At 35.7% G+C, this 21655-nt stretch overlaps 1 protein-coding gene across 5 annotated transcripts in view; it reads right to left on the bottom strand.

Annotated features, from left to right (window-relative positions):
• The window catches only part of Brd10 (bromodomain containing 10), a 100545-nt gene that overhangs the window by 60053 nt on the left and 18837 nt on the right, over window positions 1-21655 (bottom strand). For 3 of the 5 annotated variants that reach the window (XM_070033242.1, XM_070033241.1, XM_070033245.1), the window contains exons 2-3: window positions 18685-18885; window positions 697-2114 (exon numbers count right to left, since the gene is read on the bottom strand). In XM_070033242.1, the coding sequence (XP_069889343.1) occupies window positions 697-2114; window positions 18685-18885 (1619 nt within the window). The remainder of the gene's footprint in view (window positions 1-696; window positions 2115-18684; window positions 18886-21655) is intronic. The other 2 variants (XM_070033246.1, XM_070033243.1) reach the window with 2 other exon arrangements.

The raw sequence follows: 21655 nt of genomic DNA, 5'->3' as shown, positions 1-21655 counted from the left end.
TTACACTGTCCAAGAAGAAATGTATACTCATTACCTGACTTGTATGACTGAAACAATAAAAACGTATTTTTTTTAAAAAGTTAGTTACTGTGAACTGTAAGTCTTAGGAATGATACTTTTATTTTTTTTTGATGGTTGTGGGCCTAGGTTCTGTCCCTCAGCTCTTCAGCTCAAGGCTAGCGCTCTACCACTTGAGCCATAGCACCACTTCTGGCTTTTTCTGCTTATGTGGTGCTAAAGAATCTAACCCTGGGCCTCATGCATGCAAGGCAAGCACTCTACCACTGAGCCACTTTCCCAGCCTATGATACTTCTTTTATATTTGCTTTTTCTAGTACATTTGTACTGTCATTAAGTCTGGAGGAAAAAAATCTAACTTGCCATAAATAACGGGAATCACATCAGTTACAATGAGATTGGTAAAGAAAAATGTAAAAATATAATGATAAATGTGTTTAACTAAAGTTTAGATGTACTGCATTGATTTTTTGGTTGTTGTTAGTATATGAAATCATTCTGCTCTGGAATTTTTAATAAATTTTTAATAAATGAAACCTAACCCTTACACAGACATATATACACTCACATACAAGTAAACATGTACAATTTTATTCGGTCAATCAAAACTTCCCTGAGGCAAAATTTAAAATTTGAATTATACTCAAAAATATTTCTTACCCATTTGTATTAGCTTACCAGATTTGTGCTTCTTATGTTTTGCCTTCTTTTTGATGATCAATAACTTATTCTGGATCTCAGGTTTGTAAGACTTGAATACAAGAGAATGAAGACTTTCACGTTTTCTCTGTAAATTTTCATTCAAAACATCTTTCAATTTCTTTTTTTTCTTTTTCTTCTTTTTTGCCCTCATTTTTGTTAGTTTGAGTTTCTTGTGACTCTGCATTGACTGCTCTAATAAGAAATCCCTTACAATTTTGTGGCAGTTAATTTCTGGATGATCAGTGTGACTTCCATTTATATGAATTTGACAAGATTTTAGGGAATTTTCTTTTAATGGACTAGACTCACTTTTTATTCTGGAAGTTTCACCATACTTTTCCTGATTTTCTATAAACCTTATTTCACCTGGACTGAGTGGCTCACCAAAGCCAGTAACTTCCCCTGGACTCCCAGGTTTTCCCAAATTCTCCTTACAACAATCAGTTTTTTTAATTTCAGAGGGCCTGGGAATTTTAATTTCACAGTTAGATTTAACTTCCATTTCAACAGAGATGTCATGATTATCAAAGTTCACGTTAGCAGGGCAACAAGGTGAATCAAACTTACTTTCTTGTTCTTTCCTGGCGGCAGAGGGCAGGCCTTCTCTACTACACCTATGTTCTCCATTACTTGTACTAACATAGTCATACTTTAATTTCTCCAGTTTAATCCGAGGTACTCTTTGTACTTGAATGGGTGGAATTGGAAATTCTGGGGCCTGAAAGGGTCTCTGTTTATAAATCCGTACATCTGCACCACAGAACTGTGGAAAATGTACATAAGCATTTTCCAAATAATCATAACCAAGGATAACTTCCCTGCACTCATGAATAGGCTGTCCAAGTACAGCATCTTGAACTTCTTTTTGTGTTTCATATACAAAGTCACAAAGACCCTTAAGTAACCACACTTTTTGGTAGAAGGGTAGTTCATGAAAAGGTTTCTCTTCCAATGGATTAACTTCTCCAAGAACTCTAAAAAATTGAGGACACAACCCAAGTTTTTCAGCACAATTATCAGGATTTTCAGTTTGCCCTACAGCAGTATACCACTGCTGTACTTTCTGTCTGAGTGCTGCTTCCCAGGTCCTATAAGGCAAAGTAGGTCTTCGATGTAAGGTAGGTCTGCGATGAGGAGGACTTAATAAAGAAGTCATAATTTTTGATAGAAAAGTATTACACTGAGGCATCAGAAGACAACGTTCCAATTCATAAAAGACTATTTCTGGCAAATTTAGAATTTGCTGGGCTAAACAAAGGAAATGTCCAATGGCTGGAATTTCCCACATGTTCTCCATGCAAGTTGGAGCTGCTTGAGCTAGAAGTTTTCTTTCCCATTCTTCTATTTCTTTTTGACAAGCTTCTTCTGCTTCTTTTCTTTCCTGCTCCCGAAGTCTAAACAAAATTTAACAAATTATATTATTATTAAAGAGCACAATAAAATACTTAATTTTAAGTAGGTGCATTTATCTTTAAGGCAATGTTGTTTCAGTTTTCTACATCAGTACAAAGTACTCCATAAAAAGTATGTTTTTCTCACCTCAAGATGAACAGTTATATGTATGACTTCATCTTTGGTTTTTACTGATTATTATTTTATTGATTATCATTATGTTAAATGAAGTAAGACAATCAGTGAAAAGACAAATACCTGATCAATGGAGTCTAGAAAGAGTGGGCAAGGATGGGGAATGGAAAGAAGTTAGACAATGGATACTAACACAGAGAAGAGGAATTAGCTCTGGTTTTCTACAGCTCAGTAGGGTAGCTTTTGGTTACAATAATTTGTGATATATTTCAAAATCACTAGAAAAGTATAAAGATCCCAACGTAAAATGTTTAAGGTGTACAGAGACAGAAATGCTTATTACCCTAATTTTATCATTACACAGTATATATACGTGGATCAACTTCTCATACCTGAACATTTTCATATTTATGTATTTCATAGACACATATTATATAATATAGTATATATTATAGTATTATATAATATATTATATAATATGTATATATTTATTATATATATCATATGTATATGTATATATTATATATAGGCATATATGTATATAATAAAGCAAAATTAAATTATCAAAAGAAAAAGAGAAACTGAGCTACAACAAATGGAAAAGAAACAGGCTATACTATGTAGCCTTAAAAATGGAAATTATAGGGCTGGGAATGTGGCTTAGAATTAAGAGCGCTTGCCTAACATGCATGAGGCCCTGGGTTCAATACCTCAGTATCATATAAACAAAAAAAAAATTTCTAGGGCTGGGAAGGGCTCAGTGGTAGAGCGCTTGCCTTGCATGCCTAAGGCCCTGGGTTCGATTCCTCAGCACTACATAAGCAAAAAGAAAAAAGCCGGAAGTAGCACTGTGGCTCAAGTGGTAGAGCACTAGCCTTGAGCTGAAGAGTTGAGGGACAGCGCCCAAGCCCAGAGTTCAGGCCCCACGACCGGACCCAAAAAAAAAAAAAATTTCTCATTTAATGGCAATTATGAATACCCTGTATCAACAGAGAAAATGTCAGAAGACAACAGAGTATATATTTAACAAACAATAGCAATACTAAAAATATGCATATACTATCAAAGAGATGACAGAATAGCAAAAATGATAGGTTAATAGGATTATGAGTGATCTTTTACTCTTGAAATTAGTTTTACTTGTACTTGTTTAAAACCTTCCTAATTAAAATGAAATTAAATAAAAATGTAGGTACAAATCTTTGTTATCTTAAATGAGATATCAGTTTATTGGATAAGATATCCAAACACAAACAATAAAAAAATTGATAAATTGGGTATCATTAAAACAGAAACTTGTGCTTTTAAAAGATACCATTAAAAAAGTAAAAAGCTAACTCACATATTAAAAAATTGAAAATCATGTATCTAATAAGACTTCTACGCAGAAGGATAAAACAGCCCAGTTTGAAAATGACCAAAGGAAAATGCATAATTTCTCAAAAGATATACAAATAAGCAATATGCACATAAAAAGATGCTCAATGTTGTTATCCAGAGGAGAAACACAAATCAAAAGCATAATATGTTTTTGCATCAGTATATACCCATTAGGATGACTATTTAAAAAAGAAAGGTTAACAAGTATTGTGAAAAAGCTGAGAAAGTGGAAACTTCATATACTAAATGGTACAGTTACTCTGGAAAAGTCTGACAGTTCCTCAAAACGTTAAATATAAGGATACTATATGATCCAGCAATTATACTAGGTGCATACTGAAGAGAATTAAAAACATCTGCCCACACAAAAGCTTTACAGGAATGTTAACAGTCATATTATTCATAACAGCCAAAACTGAAAACCAATTAATGCCTTATATTAGGTAATTTCCTATGCTACCATACTGCATCCTGTTAAGACAAATACATAGAAAGAATGCCTTAAGAAATATTAGGACTTTCTCTTTTCTAAAACAAAAACATTTTATGTTTTTTGACTGAAAGGTTACACTATTAACCACTTTGCTATTTCAGATAAAACAAGTTATCTGATTTTGCAGTCTTAGTTCATTAAATAAAGAAATCTAATTAGTGATTTATGAAATATATATATGTGAATGTGTATATGTATACACCTATATATAAAGCATTTGGATATCCAAATGATGTCAAATATTCTTAATAACATTTGACCTTTTACATATGTGCATATAGTTTTGAAGAACTTTATTTTTTACTAAATGAGAGTGGTAGTAGGCTGGTAGAATTTGGTTATCTATATAGAGCTGGGACTCTAAAACAGTCTACACACTTAGTAGACGGTTATATCAGAAACAATAGTCCCTCTCCTCTATGTTAAAGTTGAAGATTGAAAGAAAAGATGTTTTGTTTTGTTTTTACCATACTAGGAATGATAAGTGGGAAGAACAACTACCAAAATTTTCTCTCACATTGGCTCTCATATAGATTTTTGGCAAATTCACTTTTCCTATGTACTCAGAAAAAAACTGAGAAATTAATTTAACATAGTCTCATGCCAATAGTGTTGTTAGGTACTTTTGAGGAGTGGGGCAAGGGTGGGTGCTAGGGCATCAAATTCAGGGTCTTGCCCATGCCAAACAAGTACTCTGTATCCTCAGCTCAATCAGTTTATTGAACAGAAAAAAACTGAGAGGACAAAACTGTACCAAGACCTTTAGAAACTCTAATACAGCAAAAAGAAATGAGTTCACAGCCAAAGATAATATAGCATGAAAAAATTAATGTACTAAGAGACCAGGAAGGAAAAAAAGTCTGATGTTTATGGTACTTCTCATATTTATGGTAAATAAAATTTTTACCATAAATGTACGAATTGTGGGATGAAGAAATACAATATTCAGTGAAAAGAAACTGAAAACAAGAGAAGACAATAAAAGATGAAAAACCAGTTTTGGAAAAGAACAAAAACAACCTTCTAGAAAAATTAGAGAAGGGGCTGGGAAGGTGGCTCAGTGGTAGAGCGCTTGCCTTGCATGCATGAGGCCCTGGGTTCGATTCCTCAGCACCACATAAGCAAAAAGAAAAAAGCCGGAAGTGGCGCTGTGGCTCAAATGGTAGAGTGCTAGCCTTGAGCTGCAGAGCTGAGGGACAGCGCCCAGGCCCAGAGTTCAGGCCCCACGAGTGGACCCCCCCCCCAAAAAAAAAAGAAAAGAAAAATTAGAGAAATTAAAATAACCAGAGTTAGTGTTGACTCCTAAACAGTAAGAGTGGAAGCATGTACACAGTGGAACACTTTAAATATGCTAAGGAAATAACTGCCAATATAAATTCCCCTTCAGAACAAAAGTATTATTCCAAGACAAAAATAAAAACATTTCTAGACAAACACAACTCAGTATTTCTGATTTTAAAATTTCACTTACAAGATATTCCAGCGGAAATGTCAATGACTTGGAAAAGAGCAAAAATGTAGCAACATATAGGTTAAATTATATAGCCAAGGCATAAAACTGACAAAAAAATGTTTTATAGAGTTTAAAAAGAATTAAAATACCTTACAAAAGCAACTACTTGATTAAAGTTTGAAAGCATTTCAAAGTCCTTCTAAGTATCAGGAATAAGGTAGAAATATGAATTTTAGGCTTTTGTAACTTAAAACATGTAGAAGTTTCTAGGATATCTACTAAAATAACAGACATAATATTCAAATTAGTATAAACAGATATGGTGTTTTATTCCTACAATCCCTGCTACTCATGAGGCTGAGAATGGAAAGACTGCTGTGGCTAAAGGACAGCAGTGTGGAACAGTTCACAAGATTCCTATCTCAACCCATACCTGTCCATCTTAGTTTCCTGGGAGGCTAAGATTGGGAGGATCAATTTCAAGCCTGTGAAATCCATGAGATTTCATCTTAATGGGAGAATCTGGGCATGGTGGTACATTTTGATCATCCAAGCTATGAAAGGAAGCTAAAAATAGGTGAGCTGTGGTCCAGGTGTATGCCTGGGCAAGAAGTGAGACCCTGGGCAAGAAGTGTGGGGAAAACAAAAAACTAGCATAAAAAAGGGCTGGAAGCATGGCTCAGCAGTAAAAGTATCTAGGTATACACTCCAGTACTGCTGAACTATAAAAAGGAGAAGATATGTAGGAGAAAAGTATAAAACGATTAGATTTACAATTAAGCTATTGGACAGAATATTCAATAAAGGACTTACTTTGGTTATACAAAATAATTGGATCTAAACAAAATTGTCCATAACTCAAGGAACAAACCTTCTGAGAAGACTCAAAATTATCAAACTGTCTCTTAACAACTGCAATCCAGAAAAAAGTTTAAGTATTAATACGGTCACAAAAGTATCCAATAGGCATCAAAGTAATGTGTACAATATTTGATACCTAAATTGAAACTGTAAAGCAGACAATGAAGCAGAAACACAAGACTGATTCATGATGAGGAAAATCAATCAAAACAGAACCAGAAACAACAGATATTAGAATTTAAAACAAAGTAACAAGTAATTATTTAAAATGTATTTCATGGTCAGAAGGTTACATAAATTGGAAGATACAAAAAGACCTAAATTAAACTTTTGATATAAAATATCCTGAATGAGATTAATGACTAATTTAACAATTTAAAAGAATACTAAACTTGGAAGACAGCAAGGAAAACTACTCAAATGAAATATATAGAGAAAATTCTTCAATAACATATATTTAAGAAAAAAAATCACAAAGTTCTATGATACAAGGAATGTGAACAAACAAACTGTTAAATGTATGGGCAAATACATTAAGAGAAAAATGTAATAATGTCTTGTTGGGTAGTGAAAAGATGAAAAAGATGAGTTATTATTATTTTAGGTATGAGACCAGGACTTGAACTTGGGACCTGCCATTTTTCACTCACTGGAGTGAGTGCTCTACCAACTGAGCCATGCCAACAACTCCAGTTATTAATCAATAATAATAAAAAATACAGATGAAATAAAAATTCAGAACAGAAATACAGAATTTCCATGTCAGATGAAATAGTTGTAAAATAATGAAATCTTTGTTTTCTACAGATTGATATCAATAATGCAAGACTGGAAAAAAGTCAAGAAATAGTAAATTAAGAATTTATAAGAGCTGAAATTAATGAGATAGAGACTAAGAAAACTATAAATAAAATTAGTAAAACAAAAAGCTGGTTTTTTGAAAAATATCAATAAAATTTACAGACCACTGACAAGATTAACTAAAAAAAGGAGAGAGGAGACCCAAATCAGTAAGATCAGAGATGCCACAGGAAAAATTACAACAAACATCCAAGACATCCAAACAATAATAAAGAAATATTTCTTCTATACTACAAACAAAGGAAAACCTAGTAGAAATGGATGGATTTCTAGAGAAATACAAATTGTCCAAACTGATCCTAGAAGAAATAAGTCAATTAAATATGCCAATAACCTACAATGAGACAGAGGAAGCAATCACAAGTCTTCCAACAAGGAAAAGCTAAGGACCAGATGGATTCACTACAGAATTCTATAAGACCTTTAAAGAGGAACTAATACCCGTACTCTTCAAGCTCTTCAGAGAAATAGAAACAGAGGGAGTAATCCCAAACTCATTCTATGAAGCCAATATCACACTCATCCCCAAACCAGGCAAAGACCCCCTCCAAAAAAGAACTACAGACCAATCTCTTTCATGAACACAGATGCAAAGCTCCTCAATAAAATTCTAGCCAACAGAATCCAGAAACATATCAAAAAAAAATCATACATTATGACCAAGTAGGGTTCATCCCAGAGATGCAGGGATGGTTTAATATGTAAGTCAATAAATATAATCCATTACATCAACAGATCCAAGGTCGAGAACCACATGATTATCTCCCTTGACTTGGAAAAGGCTTTTGATAAAATACAGCACCCATTCATGTTAAAAGCTCTGGAAAAAATAGGAATAAAAGGAACATTCCTTAAAACAATAAAAGCCCTATAAGACAGACCAACAGCCAATATTATACTTAATGGGGAAAAACTACAACCAATTCCCCTAAAAACAGGAACAAGGGAATGAATGATGCCCACTCTCTCCACTCCTCTTCAATATAGTTCTGGAATCCTTAGCCAGAGCAATAAGGTAAGAAAATAAGGTAAGAAAAAGACATTAAAGGGATCCACATAGGGGAAGAAGAAGTTAAACTATCTCTTTTTGTTGATGACATTTTATACCTTAACCATCCCAAAAACTCCATCCCCCAAACTCTTAGAGCTAATAAACCATTTTGGCAAAGTAACAGGATATAAAATTAACCCACAAAAATCAGTCACCTTTCTGTGTACCAACAATGTATAAGCAGAAAGGGAAATCAAGGAAACAACCCCATTTACAATCACCTAAAAAAAAAAAGTATCTAGGAATTAACCTAACCAAAGATGTAAACGGTCTATTTCATGAAAACTATAAAAGCCTTAAAAAAGGAATCATAGAGGATACCAGGAAATGGAAAGACCTCCTATATTCCTAGATAGGCAGAATTAATATAGTGAAAATGGCTATACTGCCAAAATTGATAAACACATTCAATGCAATTTCCATTAAAATCCCAATGATGTACTTTACTGAAATAGAGAATGCAGTCCAAAAATTCGTATGGAACAACCAAAGACCTACAATAGCCAAAGCAATTCTAGGCAAAAGAAAGAATGCAGGAGAGATCACAATATCAGATTTCAAACTCCACTATAGAGCCATAGTAACAAAGACAGCTTGGTACTGGCACAAAAAAAGAGACCCAAAGACCAATGGAACAGATTAGAGGACCCAGAAATAAAGCCACATACATAGTCAGTTGATATTTGACAAAGGAGCCAAAGACATACAGTGGAAGAATCATAACCTCTTCAACTACTACTGGTGCTGGGAAAACTGGGTGGCCACATGCAGAAAACCTGTCACCATGCACTAACATCAATTCAAAATGGATTAAAGACCTTAACATCAAACCTGATACTCTGAAACTACTGCAGGACAGAGTAGGAGAGACACTTGAACTTATAGGCACAGGCAGGAACTTCCTGAACGGAGTCCCAGGGTCACAACAAATTGGAGAAAGACTCAATAAATGGGACTATCTAAAATAAAAAGTTCTGCACAGATAAAGAAATAGCAACCAAACTAGAAAGAAAGGTAACTAATTGGAAAAAATATTTACCAGCAATATATTAGACAAGGGTCTAATATCCATTATATACAGGGACCTCAAGAAACTAACCCCTCACAAAACAAACCAATCATGAAAAGGGCAAGGGAGCTAATGAGAGACTTCTCAGAAGAAGTGATAAAAATGGCAAAGAAACACATGAGGAAATGTTCATCATCCCTGGCTTTAAAGGAAATGCCAATAAAAACAGCCCTGAAATACCACCTTACCCCAGTCAGAATGGTCCATATCCTAAATGCAGCCAACAACAAATGCTGAAGGGGATGTGGAGAAGGAGGAACCATACTGCATTGTTGGTGGGAATGTATACTAATAACAACCAGTTTGGAAAGCAGTCTGGAGGTACCTCAGAAAGCTAAATATAGACCTCCCCTATGACCTAGCCATACCACTCCTAGGCACCTACCCTGAACAACAGGAACCAGTATACAAAGACATATGTACCTCCATACTTATTGCAGCACTATTTACAATAGCCAAGATTTGGAAACAACCCAGATGCCACTACTGATGAGTGGATCCAAAAACCGTGGTACCTATATACAATGGAATATTATGCAGCTGTTAGAAAGGACAAAATAATGGCATTTACAAGGAAATGGATGGAACTAGAAGAAATCATGTTGAGTGAGGTAAGCCAAGAACAAAGAGACAAACGGCATATGGTCTCCCTGATATGTGGATGCTAAAGCCAAAATCCAAGAAGATATGACAAAGTAAACAAGACTCGAGAAACAAAGGACAGCCAGTCATTTTGTCATATCATTGCTAAATACTTCACATTCTTGACCATATATATGGTAGCTCTATGCACACAATGGAGGGAAGCCAGGATAAGTGGGAAACGGAACAACCTACAACAAAGGGACCCATCAGCTGCACTGGACATAGAAGAAAAAGAACTAAGCAACATGAAGACAGCAATGGGAAGGGAGGAATGAGAGGGAAAGAAGGAACAGTATACACTAAGCAAAAGGAAAGAAATGTAAACATCACCCCATGTGGAAGAAATAATTTGTATTGTCAAAGCTCATAGAATTCACAAACTTTATAGACCATGATAATGACAATTTGCCTTGTGAAGGTTAAAATGTGTTTGTGGCTTTAACTATCACTATTCCACAATATTGTGAAATATGTGGAATTTATGTAATCACCTCAATTTTTTTTTAAAAAGTGAGAGAAGGGATGGGTTAGGAGCAATGGGTGACAATGTTGTCAGACACCTTGTATTCACATACTGTTTTGTAGAATGGGAACTTCTTTGTACAACTACTTAAATAATAAAAAAAAAAAAGTTAAAAAAAAGAATTTATTTAGAAATGTGGAGATTATTACAGGAAATAGTCAAAAGTTAAAGTAGATGAGTCTCAACTACAGGACTGAAGTTCAACTGGAATGATATTGTTTTCTTTTACTAAAGACCTTAACAATATGATTTTTAAGTCAGCTGAAAGCTAAAGTCATTTCCTTTAGTAAACTAAATAAAATAAAAGGTTAAAGGCTCAAATTACAGATGAAAAGAGAAATCCAGAGTTTTATAGAAGAAATCCAGAAAATCTTCTGGGAGTAACTTTTCTTTTCTTTTCTTTTTTTTTTTTTTTGGTCCGGTCATGGGGCCTGAACTCTGGGCCTGGGTGCTGTCCCTCAGCTCTTCAGCTCAAGGCTAGCGCTCTACCACTTGAGCCACAGCACCACTTCCAGCTTTTTTCTTTTTGCTTATGTGGTGCTGAGGCATCGAACCCAGGGCCTCATGCATGAAAGGCAAGCGCTCTACCACTGAGCCATCTTCCCAGCCCTGGGAGTAACTTTTCAACTGAAAATCATTTGTCATTAACTTTTCATAAAAAGTAATATACTAGGGCTGGGAAGTGGCTCAGTGGTTAGAGCGCTTGCCTTGCATGCCTGAGGCCGTGGGTTCGATTCCTCAGCACCATATAAGCAAAAAGAAAAAAGCCAGAAGTGGCGTTGTGGCTCAAGTGATAGAACGTTAGCCTTCAGCTGAAGAGGCTGAGGGACATTGCTCAGGCCCAAAGGTCAGGCCCCACAACTGGACCTCCCCCCCCAAAAAAGTTATATACTAATGAATTTAAAAGTCCAGAAGAAATAGACAAATTTCTAGATACATATGGCTCATAAAATTTGATCCAAAAGAATATTTCATGAAACCTAAATAGATCAATAACAAGCAATGGCAATGAAGCCACTAAACAAACACAAAACAAAAATCAAACAAAACTAGTAAAAGACTGGGGAAAAATGGATTCACTGCTAAATTCTACTATTCTTTTAAAATATAAAAGGAAGCATTGCTTCCAGACTCATTCTATGAAGCCAGTATTATGGCAAAAACCAGATAAGCGCACATCAAAAGAAAATTATACAGCATTAAAAAGTAAACAAAGAAGCCAGATGCTAGTGGCTCACTCCTGTAATCCTAGTTACTCAGGAGGCTGAGATCTAAGAATTGCAGTTCAAAGCCAGCCCAGGCAGAAAAGTCACCTTAAGACTCTTATCTCCAATTAACCACTCAAAAACCAGGAAGTAAAGCTGTGGCTCAAAGTGGTAGCCTTGAGTAAAAGAGCTCAGGGACAGTGCCCAGCACTGAGTTTAAGCCCCACAACCCTGACAAAAACAAAACAAAACAAAACAAAACTAATCAATGCAATACCTCTATCCAAATACTAATTACATTCTTCACAGAACTAGAAAAAAATCTAAAATGAACGTGGAAGCACAAGACTGAATAATGAAAGCAATTCTGAGGAAAAAAAGAGCAATACTGGGGGTTATCATGTTATCTGACTTCAAAATACATAAAAAGCATAGTAACAAAAGCACCATGATCTTGGTCTCATAAATAGACATGTAGATCAACAGACAGAAGATCCTTAAAAAAGCATGCAGCCATATTATTACATTATTACATCTATAGCCATATTATTCTTGACAAAGATTCCAAAAACATATGCTAGCAACAAGACAGTCTCTTCAAAGAACAATGCTTTGTAAACTGGATATCCATAGCTTAAGACTGAAACTAGATTCCTCTCTCATCATATACAAAAGTCAGTTCAAAATGGATCAAAGACTTTAACTTAAGACTGAAAACTAATTATAACAAAAAGATGTAGCTCCAATAGCTCAGGCAACATGACTGTACTAGTTCAGGAAATAAAACCAATAATTGGAAAAAATTAAATTAAGATTTTTCTGCACAGCATTGGAAACATTCAAAAAAGTAAGGAGAGGGCTGGGAATGTGTCTTAGTGGTGGAGTGCTTGTCTAGCATGCATGAAGTTCTGGGTTCAATTCTTCATTACTACATAAACAGAAAAAGCTGTTAGTGGTGCTGTGGCTCAAATGATAGAGTACTGGCCCTAAGGAAAAGAAAGCTCAGGGACAGTGCCTAGTCTCTGAGTTCAAGACCCAGGACTGACCAAAAAAAAAAAAAAAAGAGTGAAGAGATGTCCTATCAAAGTAGAGGAAAGACTTTTCTAAGTATTCATTTGAGAGATGATAAATTCCAAGAGCATATACAAAACAAGCCCGGGCACTAGTGGCTCATACCTGTAATCCTATCTACTCAGGAAGCTGAAATCTGAGGACTGAGGTTTGATGCCAGCCCAGGTAGAATAGTCCCTGAAGATATTCTTATCTCCAATTAACCATTCAACTTACCACCAAAAGAATAATAATCTAACCAACAACAGGCAAATGATTTGAACAGCAGTTTTAAACAGAAGAAATACAAGTGATGTACAAATATATGAAAAAAAAAAAGCCCAGACTATTGCTACCAGGGAAATGCAAATCAAAATTACATTGAGATTCAATCTAATCCCAATCAGAATGGCTATTTTATACAAACAAACAAAAAATGTTGATGAAGATGCAAAGAAAAAGAACCTTTACATGCTATGGGTGGGAATGTAAACTAGTAGTTATTATGGAAAATATGGAGACTCCTTACAAAATTAAAAATAGTACACCACAATGTAAGATATGCATGAATATTCATGTATGTGTATATGTATATACTCACTGGTATCAATCCTGGGGCTTGAAGTCATGGCCTGGGTGCTGTCCCTGAGCTTCTTTTGCTCAAGGCTAGTGCTCTACCACTTGAGCCACAGTTCTACTTTCAGTTTTTCTGGTGCTTAATTTGAGATAAGAATCTCACAGGCTTTCCTACCCAGACTAGCTTCAAACCATGATTCAGATCTTGGCCTTCCAAGTAGCTAGGATCGAGCCACAGGGACTCAGCTACTCATGTATATTTTGACACTATAGTCATAACAGCCAAGCTATGAAATCGGCCTATGTACTGCTAGTAGATAAATGAATAGTGTGTATAGTGTATATATAAAATGGAAATTTATTCAGCCATAAAAAAGAGGTTTTGTGGTTCATGTCTATAATCCCAGAAATGGAGAGGGGGCAGCAGAAGGATTGAGAGGCCAGCCTGGGCTACACAGTGAGTTGGAGGTAATCTGGGCTGCATACGGAAAAGAAAACAAAACAAGGAATAAAACTGAATCATCTACATGAAAATGAATAGAATTAGGTGAAACTCATTATGTTAACCAAAGTAACTTGACACAGAAAGACAATTTGTACATTTTTTTTCTCATATATAGAAGGGAAAAAAGTAGAAGACATAAATGATGAGCTATTATGGAAAGGGTAAAAGGGACAGAGGGAGAAGGATAAGTAAAGAGACAAAACAGAGTAATAGGGAGAGTGGAATCGATTAAAGCACTATATATATATATATATATATATATATATATATATATATATATATATGAAAATATGACAACTGTGATTAAATTGCACAAATTAATCATAGAGTCAATATAAATTGCTATTAATAATTTGAAAAGTCACAAAAGGGTAGGGTTGAGAGGGAAAAACAGAGTAAGGGAAGGGATGATATTGTCCAAAAAGAAATGTACTTACTACCTGATTTATGTAACTGTAACTCCTCTGTGTATAACTTTTAAAATAACAATTTTAAAAATTAAAATTAAAAAAATAGTGTCCAACTCCTTCAAATTAGTGTATAACAGGAGGCTGCTATCTATTTGGGTTCATTTTCCAGTGTAGTTGGGGAAGGACTTATAAGTTCAAAGAGTTTCAAGGAGTTTCATGGCTTCTTAGGTCTAGTTCCTCAATCTGCCACTCCTACCTACATAGTTCCCACTAAACTTGTAGTTGCCTCCTTTTGCCAAATCCCAGAAAACTCAGTCTGTTGTTGCAGACTGCAAGGGATGGTAATCCTTTCCTGAGACATAAGCTGCCATGTTGTGCTTTCTATCCAACAGGTAAGGTGTTCTCCTCCATAATCTCCCAGATGTGTTGCGGCTAGTAGCAATACCCAGTCCAATTTGAGGGTTCTATCCTCTGGGTAGAAGTTTGTATTTAGATCTCTCTGCTTTGTTACTGTCAGTGCATCAGCCATGCTGTATTGGTCCTTTGGTTGAATCTACGTGTCTGGTGCTCTGCACCAAACCTTCCATGCCAACATTTTGTGGATCTGCACTGTCCATATTACCTGTGGCTTGGAAGATGAAGTCAAGATTACTTTACCACCAATAAATTAGGTGTGAGAATATCTGTTTTATTAGGGATGTCTATGAAGAAGAATGTTCGGTGATATCACTCTGTCATCTTGCTGCTGTGGCTCTACATTTTTTTCCCCCAAAATTTGACAGAAGCAGTAATTAATTCCAGTTATAATTCTAGCCACTTCTGGAGGCAGAGATCAAGAAGATCACAGTTTAAGGACAGTCAGGGCAGAAAGTTCTTGAGACTCGATCTCAATAATACACAGCTGGGTGTGGTAGCACACACCTATTATCCCACCTATTCAGGAAATGTAAAGAGGAGAATCATGGCATAGACTGGCTTGGGCATAATACAAGATTCTAACTCAGAAATGACCAAACCTGACTAGCAAACACAAGTGCCTAAGCTCAACCAAGTACTGCCCCCCCAAATTTGCTGCATTGTGGGTACAAAGTATATAATTTTAATTTATCTTTTATGTAAAAAAATATATTGTAATTTAAAAAGAAAAAGTTGTCTGGGCTCAGTGGCTCAGAATTGTAATCCCACCTACTCAGGAAGGAAAATTAGGGAGGATCACAGTGTGTGGCCAGCTCTGGGGAAATGTTAGCCAGACACCCCCATTTCTATTAATAAGCAGGGTATGGCAGTGTGCACCTGTAATACCAGCTATGTGAGAGCCCACAGGTAGAAGGATAGTAGAGTGAAATAAGCTAGAGCAAAAACACAAGACCCTACTTGAAAAATAACTAAAGCAAAAAAGGGCTGAGCATTTGGCTCAAGTGATAGAGCACACACTTAAAAAGCACAAGACCCAAGCTCAAACCCCAGAATCAACAAAAACAACAACAAAAGAAACTCTATACCCCAGAGGATAGCTTAATTCATATGACCCATTAAGCAATCATAACTGCTAAGACCTTTCTCTCATGGCATATTCACCTGTTTATACAATGTTAATGCACACACACACACACACACACACACACACACACACACACACACACACACACACACACACACACACACACACACACACACACACACACACACACACACACACACACACACACACACACACACACACACACACACACACACACAAAACATAAGACTGAACAAAGAAGATTTTGACATTTTTCTAGTTTCCTACTAGCCTTTCCTACTTGGACTCTTTTTTGGAAGGACAGTAAAGGGTCTGAACTCAGGACCTCATACTTGCCAGCTAAATGTGACCCATGTATGCCTTTAGCCCTTTCTCTGTACTGGTTATTTTTAAGGTAAAGTCTCACTTTTTGCTTGGGCCTGCATCTAGATCAAGATCATCCTACTTCATGTTTCCTGAATAGCTGGGATGATAGGCTTATTAACACATTCAGATTCTCCATTGAGATGGAGTTTCATCAACTTTTTTTGAATGGGTTGGCCAATCTTAGCATCCCATGTAACCAGAATGATAGGTATATACCACCAACCCAGTTATTCATTGAGAAGGGGTCATGTGACATTTTACCTGGTTAGCCTCAAACTGAAATCCTCCTAATCTTCACCTTTTGAATAGCTGGGATTATAGGCATGAGCTGCTGTGCCTGGCTTCTACTTGTATTTTTCAAATCAGAATGCAGAATCAGTTCACTGCTCTTATCCTACCTAGGACTCACATTTTCAACCCTTTCAGTGTCTTTGAGGTTTTCACCATTTTACAAGTCAAAAAATGGTATACAGATTAGTAGAACAAACTTTAGAGCCAGACTGCTCAGGTTCTAATCAATTTTACCATTTAAATACTACTTGACTTTAGATAAAATACTTAATTTCTCTGTGACTTAGGATAAATGTTGACTACATTTAAGGCATTGAGAGCTAAAGTTAATCATTGAATAATGCTCCATAAATGTTAACCATTTTAAAAATGTTCTTCTTGTTAATTATTATTGTTACTGTCTTGTTACTATTCCTAGTCTTTGCAACGCACATTTGTCTCTTCCTTTGCTCTGTTTCAAGGAAGGTACTATATCCTAATAACTGCTCCTAGAACAATATAATTTCTATCTATTTTTAGTGACTTACAGTGAATGTCTAGATTACTATAGTCATCTTCCTATTAGCTTTCCAGGTTTTCAGTTCTCCCTAATCCAATGTATTATACAATACTGCCAGGTTAATTTTTATCCTTCTCCATAAGCTCCCACTTCTTAAAGCAGAAAAACTTTATGGAGCTGAGCATAAATTAATCAATTAATTTGGGCTCCCAAATTAATCATTGCATGACAGTATGACAACAGGAAAACCCAAAGCTGAGTTTTAACCCTATAAACCAAAGGAAATTATTATAAGAGCAGCAAAATATCATAAATTGCTTTTTACTAACATCAGAATATTCCTACTATACCAACTGTCACTCCCAACATACTCTGAGATATAGTTTCAAATAAAAATCACCAATCAAGTATAGAACTCTGAATTTTATTTACCTCTCTGAGCCCTAACTTCCTTTTGTTGTAACTAAATGTTATAGAAGTGTCATCACTTCATGCTACCAAATTCGAGAAGGACCACTAATTAAGCTCTTACCTGTTGAGTTAAGAACAATCATTTTCTCAGGAAATTATTATCAATCGAGAAACTAGCAAAAATGAATTTATATGTAATTCTTGAACTACAAAATCTCTGTAGTGTGTCCTAATTTTAAAGCTCTGCTATTCTAAAACTGGAAATCTATGTAAAATTCCTCAAATTTAAAATTGCCTTGAGAGTATTTCTAGAACCTAGAAACTATCCTGAAAACTTTTATAAAAATTATTTTTATAACTCCAACATAATTTGTTTTGCTAGGTACAGATGGCTCATACCTATAATCCTAAGGAAGCTGAGATATGAGAATTGCAGTTTGAAGCTAGTTTTGGCAGATAAATCCAAAAGATTCTTATCTCCAATTAATCAGCAAAAAGCTGAAAGGTGTTGCTCAGGTGGTAGAATACCAGCTGTGAGCAAAAACGCTGAACAAGAGCATGTGGCACTGAGTTCAAGCTCCAATACTGGCAAAAAAAAAAAAAATTGTTTTAGCTAGATGCGGTGGCTCACACCTGTAATCCTAGCTACTCAGGAGGCTGAGATTTTAGTATTGCAGTTCAAAGCCAGCCCAAGCAGGAAAGTCTGTGAGACTCTTATCTCTACTTAAGCACCAGAAAACTGGAAGTGGTGCTATGGTTCAAAGTGGTAGAGTGTTAGCCTTAAACAAAAGAAGCTCAGGGCTGGGAAGGTGGCTCAGAGGTAGAGCGCTTGCCTTGCATACCTGAGGCCCTGGGTTCGATTCCTCAGCACCACATAAGCAAAAAGAAAGAAGCCAGAAGTGGCGCTGTGGCTCAAGTGGTAGAGCTGAAGAGCTGAGGGACAGTGCCCAGGCCCAGAGTTCAGGCCCCATGACCGAACCCCAAAAAAAAAAAAAAAAGAAGCTCAGGGACAGAGCCCAAGTCCTGAGTTTAAGCCCCATGACTGACAAAAAAATAAAATAAAATTTTTGTTTTAAAATTTAACTGTATTACTAAACAAATGTCATTGTGATATTTTATTATCAACTCATTTTCACTGCATTTTAGAATACTACTAAAATAGGCCCAAAAAATTGATTTGGGCACATAAAAGTTATATAGCCATTCTTTGAAAAGCTAATTCCTGAAAATCTGAACATCACAAAACTTAATTTTTTTTGGCATTACCTTTTTTCTTCTTTTGCTCTCAGCTGTTCTTCCTGTCTCAAAACTTGAACCATTATAGACTCAAAAACTCCACTGGTCAAGCCTGCCAAACTTCGAGGTGTTGACCGACGCCTTGTTGACGTACATGCAGTTCCCTTCTCATCCTCCAATCCATAATAGCCTCTAGATGTAACTGCTATCGTTGTCTTTTCTCTCAAGTGCCTTGAAGAAGAATAAGTCAATTCACAAGGTCAAATCTTCTGTATAAGCAATAAATCCCCTTCACCAGCATTTTAAGAATTCCCTTTGTTAATTGTATAAAAAGTTAAACCTTATTTAGACATGATACCATTTTATCCTCCCCATACAATTTCTAAGCTTTTTTATGCAATAGGAAAGATAGATCAGTCTGACAGTCTTTCTTCTACATTAAAAAAATTGAAACATTAAGATTAGGATCAAAGCACTAATTGTTTAGTGGATAAGTTTGTTTTTGTAATAGTTTAGTCTACATCTACAATTGGTATGAGAAAATGTGTCATAGCACAGAAACAATTTGGGAAAGAAAATCTGATACACAAAGCACTTTAGGAAAGTCATAAACAAATGCGGTATTACAATATGTAACTTCAGGTTGCAATCCAAAAAATAAATCTGAATAAACTGTAAAAAGAATCTAAGACTATATTTCCTCTCCAATTTCACAACTGATTTATGTTTTTATTGCTATTCTGGATAGTAATCTAATGCTTAAATAAAAACTAGAATCATGGCAGCATACCTAATTATCCATGAATCTGAAATAATTAAATGTATTTATACTTCATGATAGGTCTCTCTGCTTCTACTGCCATCTCCCTATTCAACAACCTATGAAATATTTCTAAAAAGCTATTCAGTTTCTGTTATTACCTTGCTTTCTTCCTCTAAAAGATTACAATCTAAAGAACTTAGGACATACAAGACCTGGTGTGACTTAACCTCCACCAGACTCTTAATCTTCACCTTCACTCTTTATGTTCCTTTTTATTGTCACAATAATGTAATTTGCTTCCCAGGCTCCTTGCACTCTTCCTTTCTCTCCTATAGAATGCTCTTCTTCCCAGACAATTACATAGCTAGGTCAATTATTTAATAATTCAGGTCTCAAGTGCTTGAGGGTACCAAAACTGAGGGTATTTCTCTGACCATGATGCTTAAAAGTATCCTCTATGATACTGCTCTTATACCACTTTTTTTTGTTTTGTTTTCATGTTACTGATCATTACATTGCATTGTACAAGTATCTATTTGGTAACTATTCATCTTTCCACCAGAATGAAAGCTCAAGAAAGACAGGGACTTTGTTTCCTTACAGACTGTATTTTCAGTTCCCTAAACTACAGAGTATGCGTGCACACACAAAAAAAAGTACTTAGAAGGATACAAGGCAATCTGCTTCCTTTTTTTCTTTTCTGGTATCAGGACTTAAACTTGGGGGTCTTGGGGTCTTGCTAGCTAGGCTAGTTTGCGCAAGCTGGTATTCTTCCATTAGAGCCATACCTCCAGCCCAGCTTTGAGAGAGAGAGAGAGAGAAAGAGAGAGAGAGAGAGAGAGAGAGAGAGAGAGAGAGAGAGAGAGAGAGAGAGAGAGAGAGAGAGAGAGAGCGTGTCTAATTGCTTAATGCTAGTGCTCTACCACTTGAGGCACAGCTCCATTTTCAGCTTTTTGGTGGTTAACCAGAAAGTACAATCTCATGGCTTCAAACCTCAGTCATTAGATTTCAGCCTCCTCAGTAGCAAGAATTATCTGTGTAAGCCACTGGTACCTGGCAAGCCAGCTTCCCCCCCGGTTAGAGATAGTCTCATAAATTTTTCTACTAGGGCTAGCTTTGAACTTCAATCCTCCCAGGCCTATGCCTCCTGAAAAGCTAGTAGGCTCACAAGTGTAAGCCATCAGTGCCCTGCCTACTTTCTATTTTAAATTTACATACATAACTAAAGTTTAAAAATTCCAATAATCTATTTTGTCCATAGTAAAAGATTCTTGAATAATATTTCTACCTTATTTTCATTCATCAAAGAAACAATAAAATAAGATTAAAAAGTAAATCTTAAGGCTGGGCACTGGTGGCTCACTCACGCCTATAATCCTAACTATTCAGGTGGCTGAGATCTGAGTCACAGTTCAAAGCCAGAACAAGCAGGAAAGTCCGTCTCTTATCGCTCTTAACCACCAGAAAACCAGAAGTGGCATTGCGGCTCAACTGGTAGAGTGCTCATCTTGTACTGAAGAGTTCAGGGACAGTGCCCAGACCCAGAGTTCAAACCCCATGACCAACAACAAAAAATCTTAGCTGGCCATTGGTGGCCCATGGCTGTAATCATACTCGGGAGGCTGAGATATGAGGATCAAGGCTGGAACACAGGCTGGGCAGGAAAAGTCGGTGAAACTCTTTTCTCCAATTTAGCACCACAAAAAACAAAAATGGAGCTGTGGCTCTAGTGGTAGAGTGCTAACCTTGAGCAAAAAAGCTCAGAGACAGCATCCAAATCCTAAGTTGACACCCAGAACCAGAACAATAACAAAAAAGTAAATCTCACTTCAACTCCACATAAATTGTGAATATTCAAATGACCATAAAGACCAAAATAACTATTTCCATGTAGAACTCAAGGTTTTTTTTTTTGCCTATGATGAGAAAGTTATTTCATGAAATTGATCTGACAATAGTCTTAAAATAATATTAGCAAGCATACACAGAGGTTAAGCAAAGGTTCAATAATTATGGTTGACTCATTGGTTTTATCTTTTCTACTTTTTTTTTTAAAAGAAAACATGAAAAGTGTCTGTATTAATATATTACAAATTTCAGAATTCAAAGGTCCAATTTTACTTAAAAATATTAAACCAAGTATTAACAATAAATTTAGCTACTATTAATCTTTATATGTGAATTGACACTGGTCCTCTATTAAATTATCTTAAGTGCATTTGTTATATGGTGTATTCT

This window comes from Dipodomys merriami, unplaced genomic scaffold (genome assembly GCF_024711535.1).
Source record: "Dipodomys merriami isolate MVZ:Mamm:240054 unplaced genomic scaffold, mDipMer1.0.p SCAF_22, whole genome shotgun sequence".
Taxonomy (NCBI): domain Eukaryota; kingdom Metazoa; phylum Chordata; class Mammalia; order Rodentia; family Heteromyidae; genus Dipodomys; species Dipodomys merriami.
The sequence above is the reverse complement of the archived record's forward strand: the minus strand, read 5'-3'. Positions and strand labels throughout refer to the sequence as shown.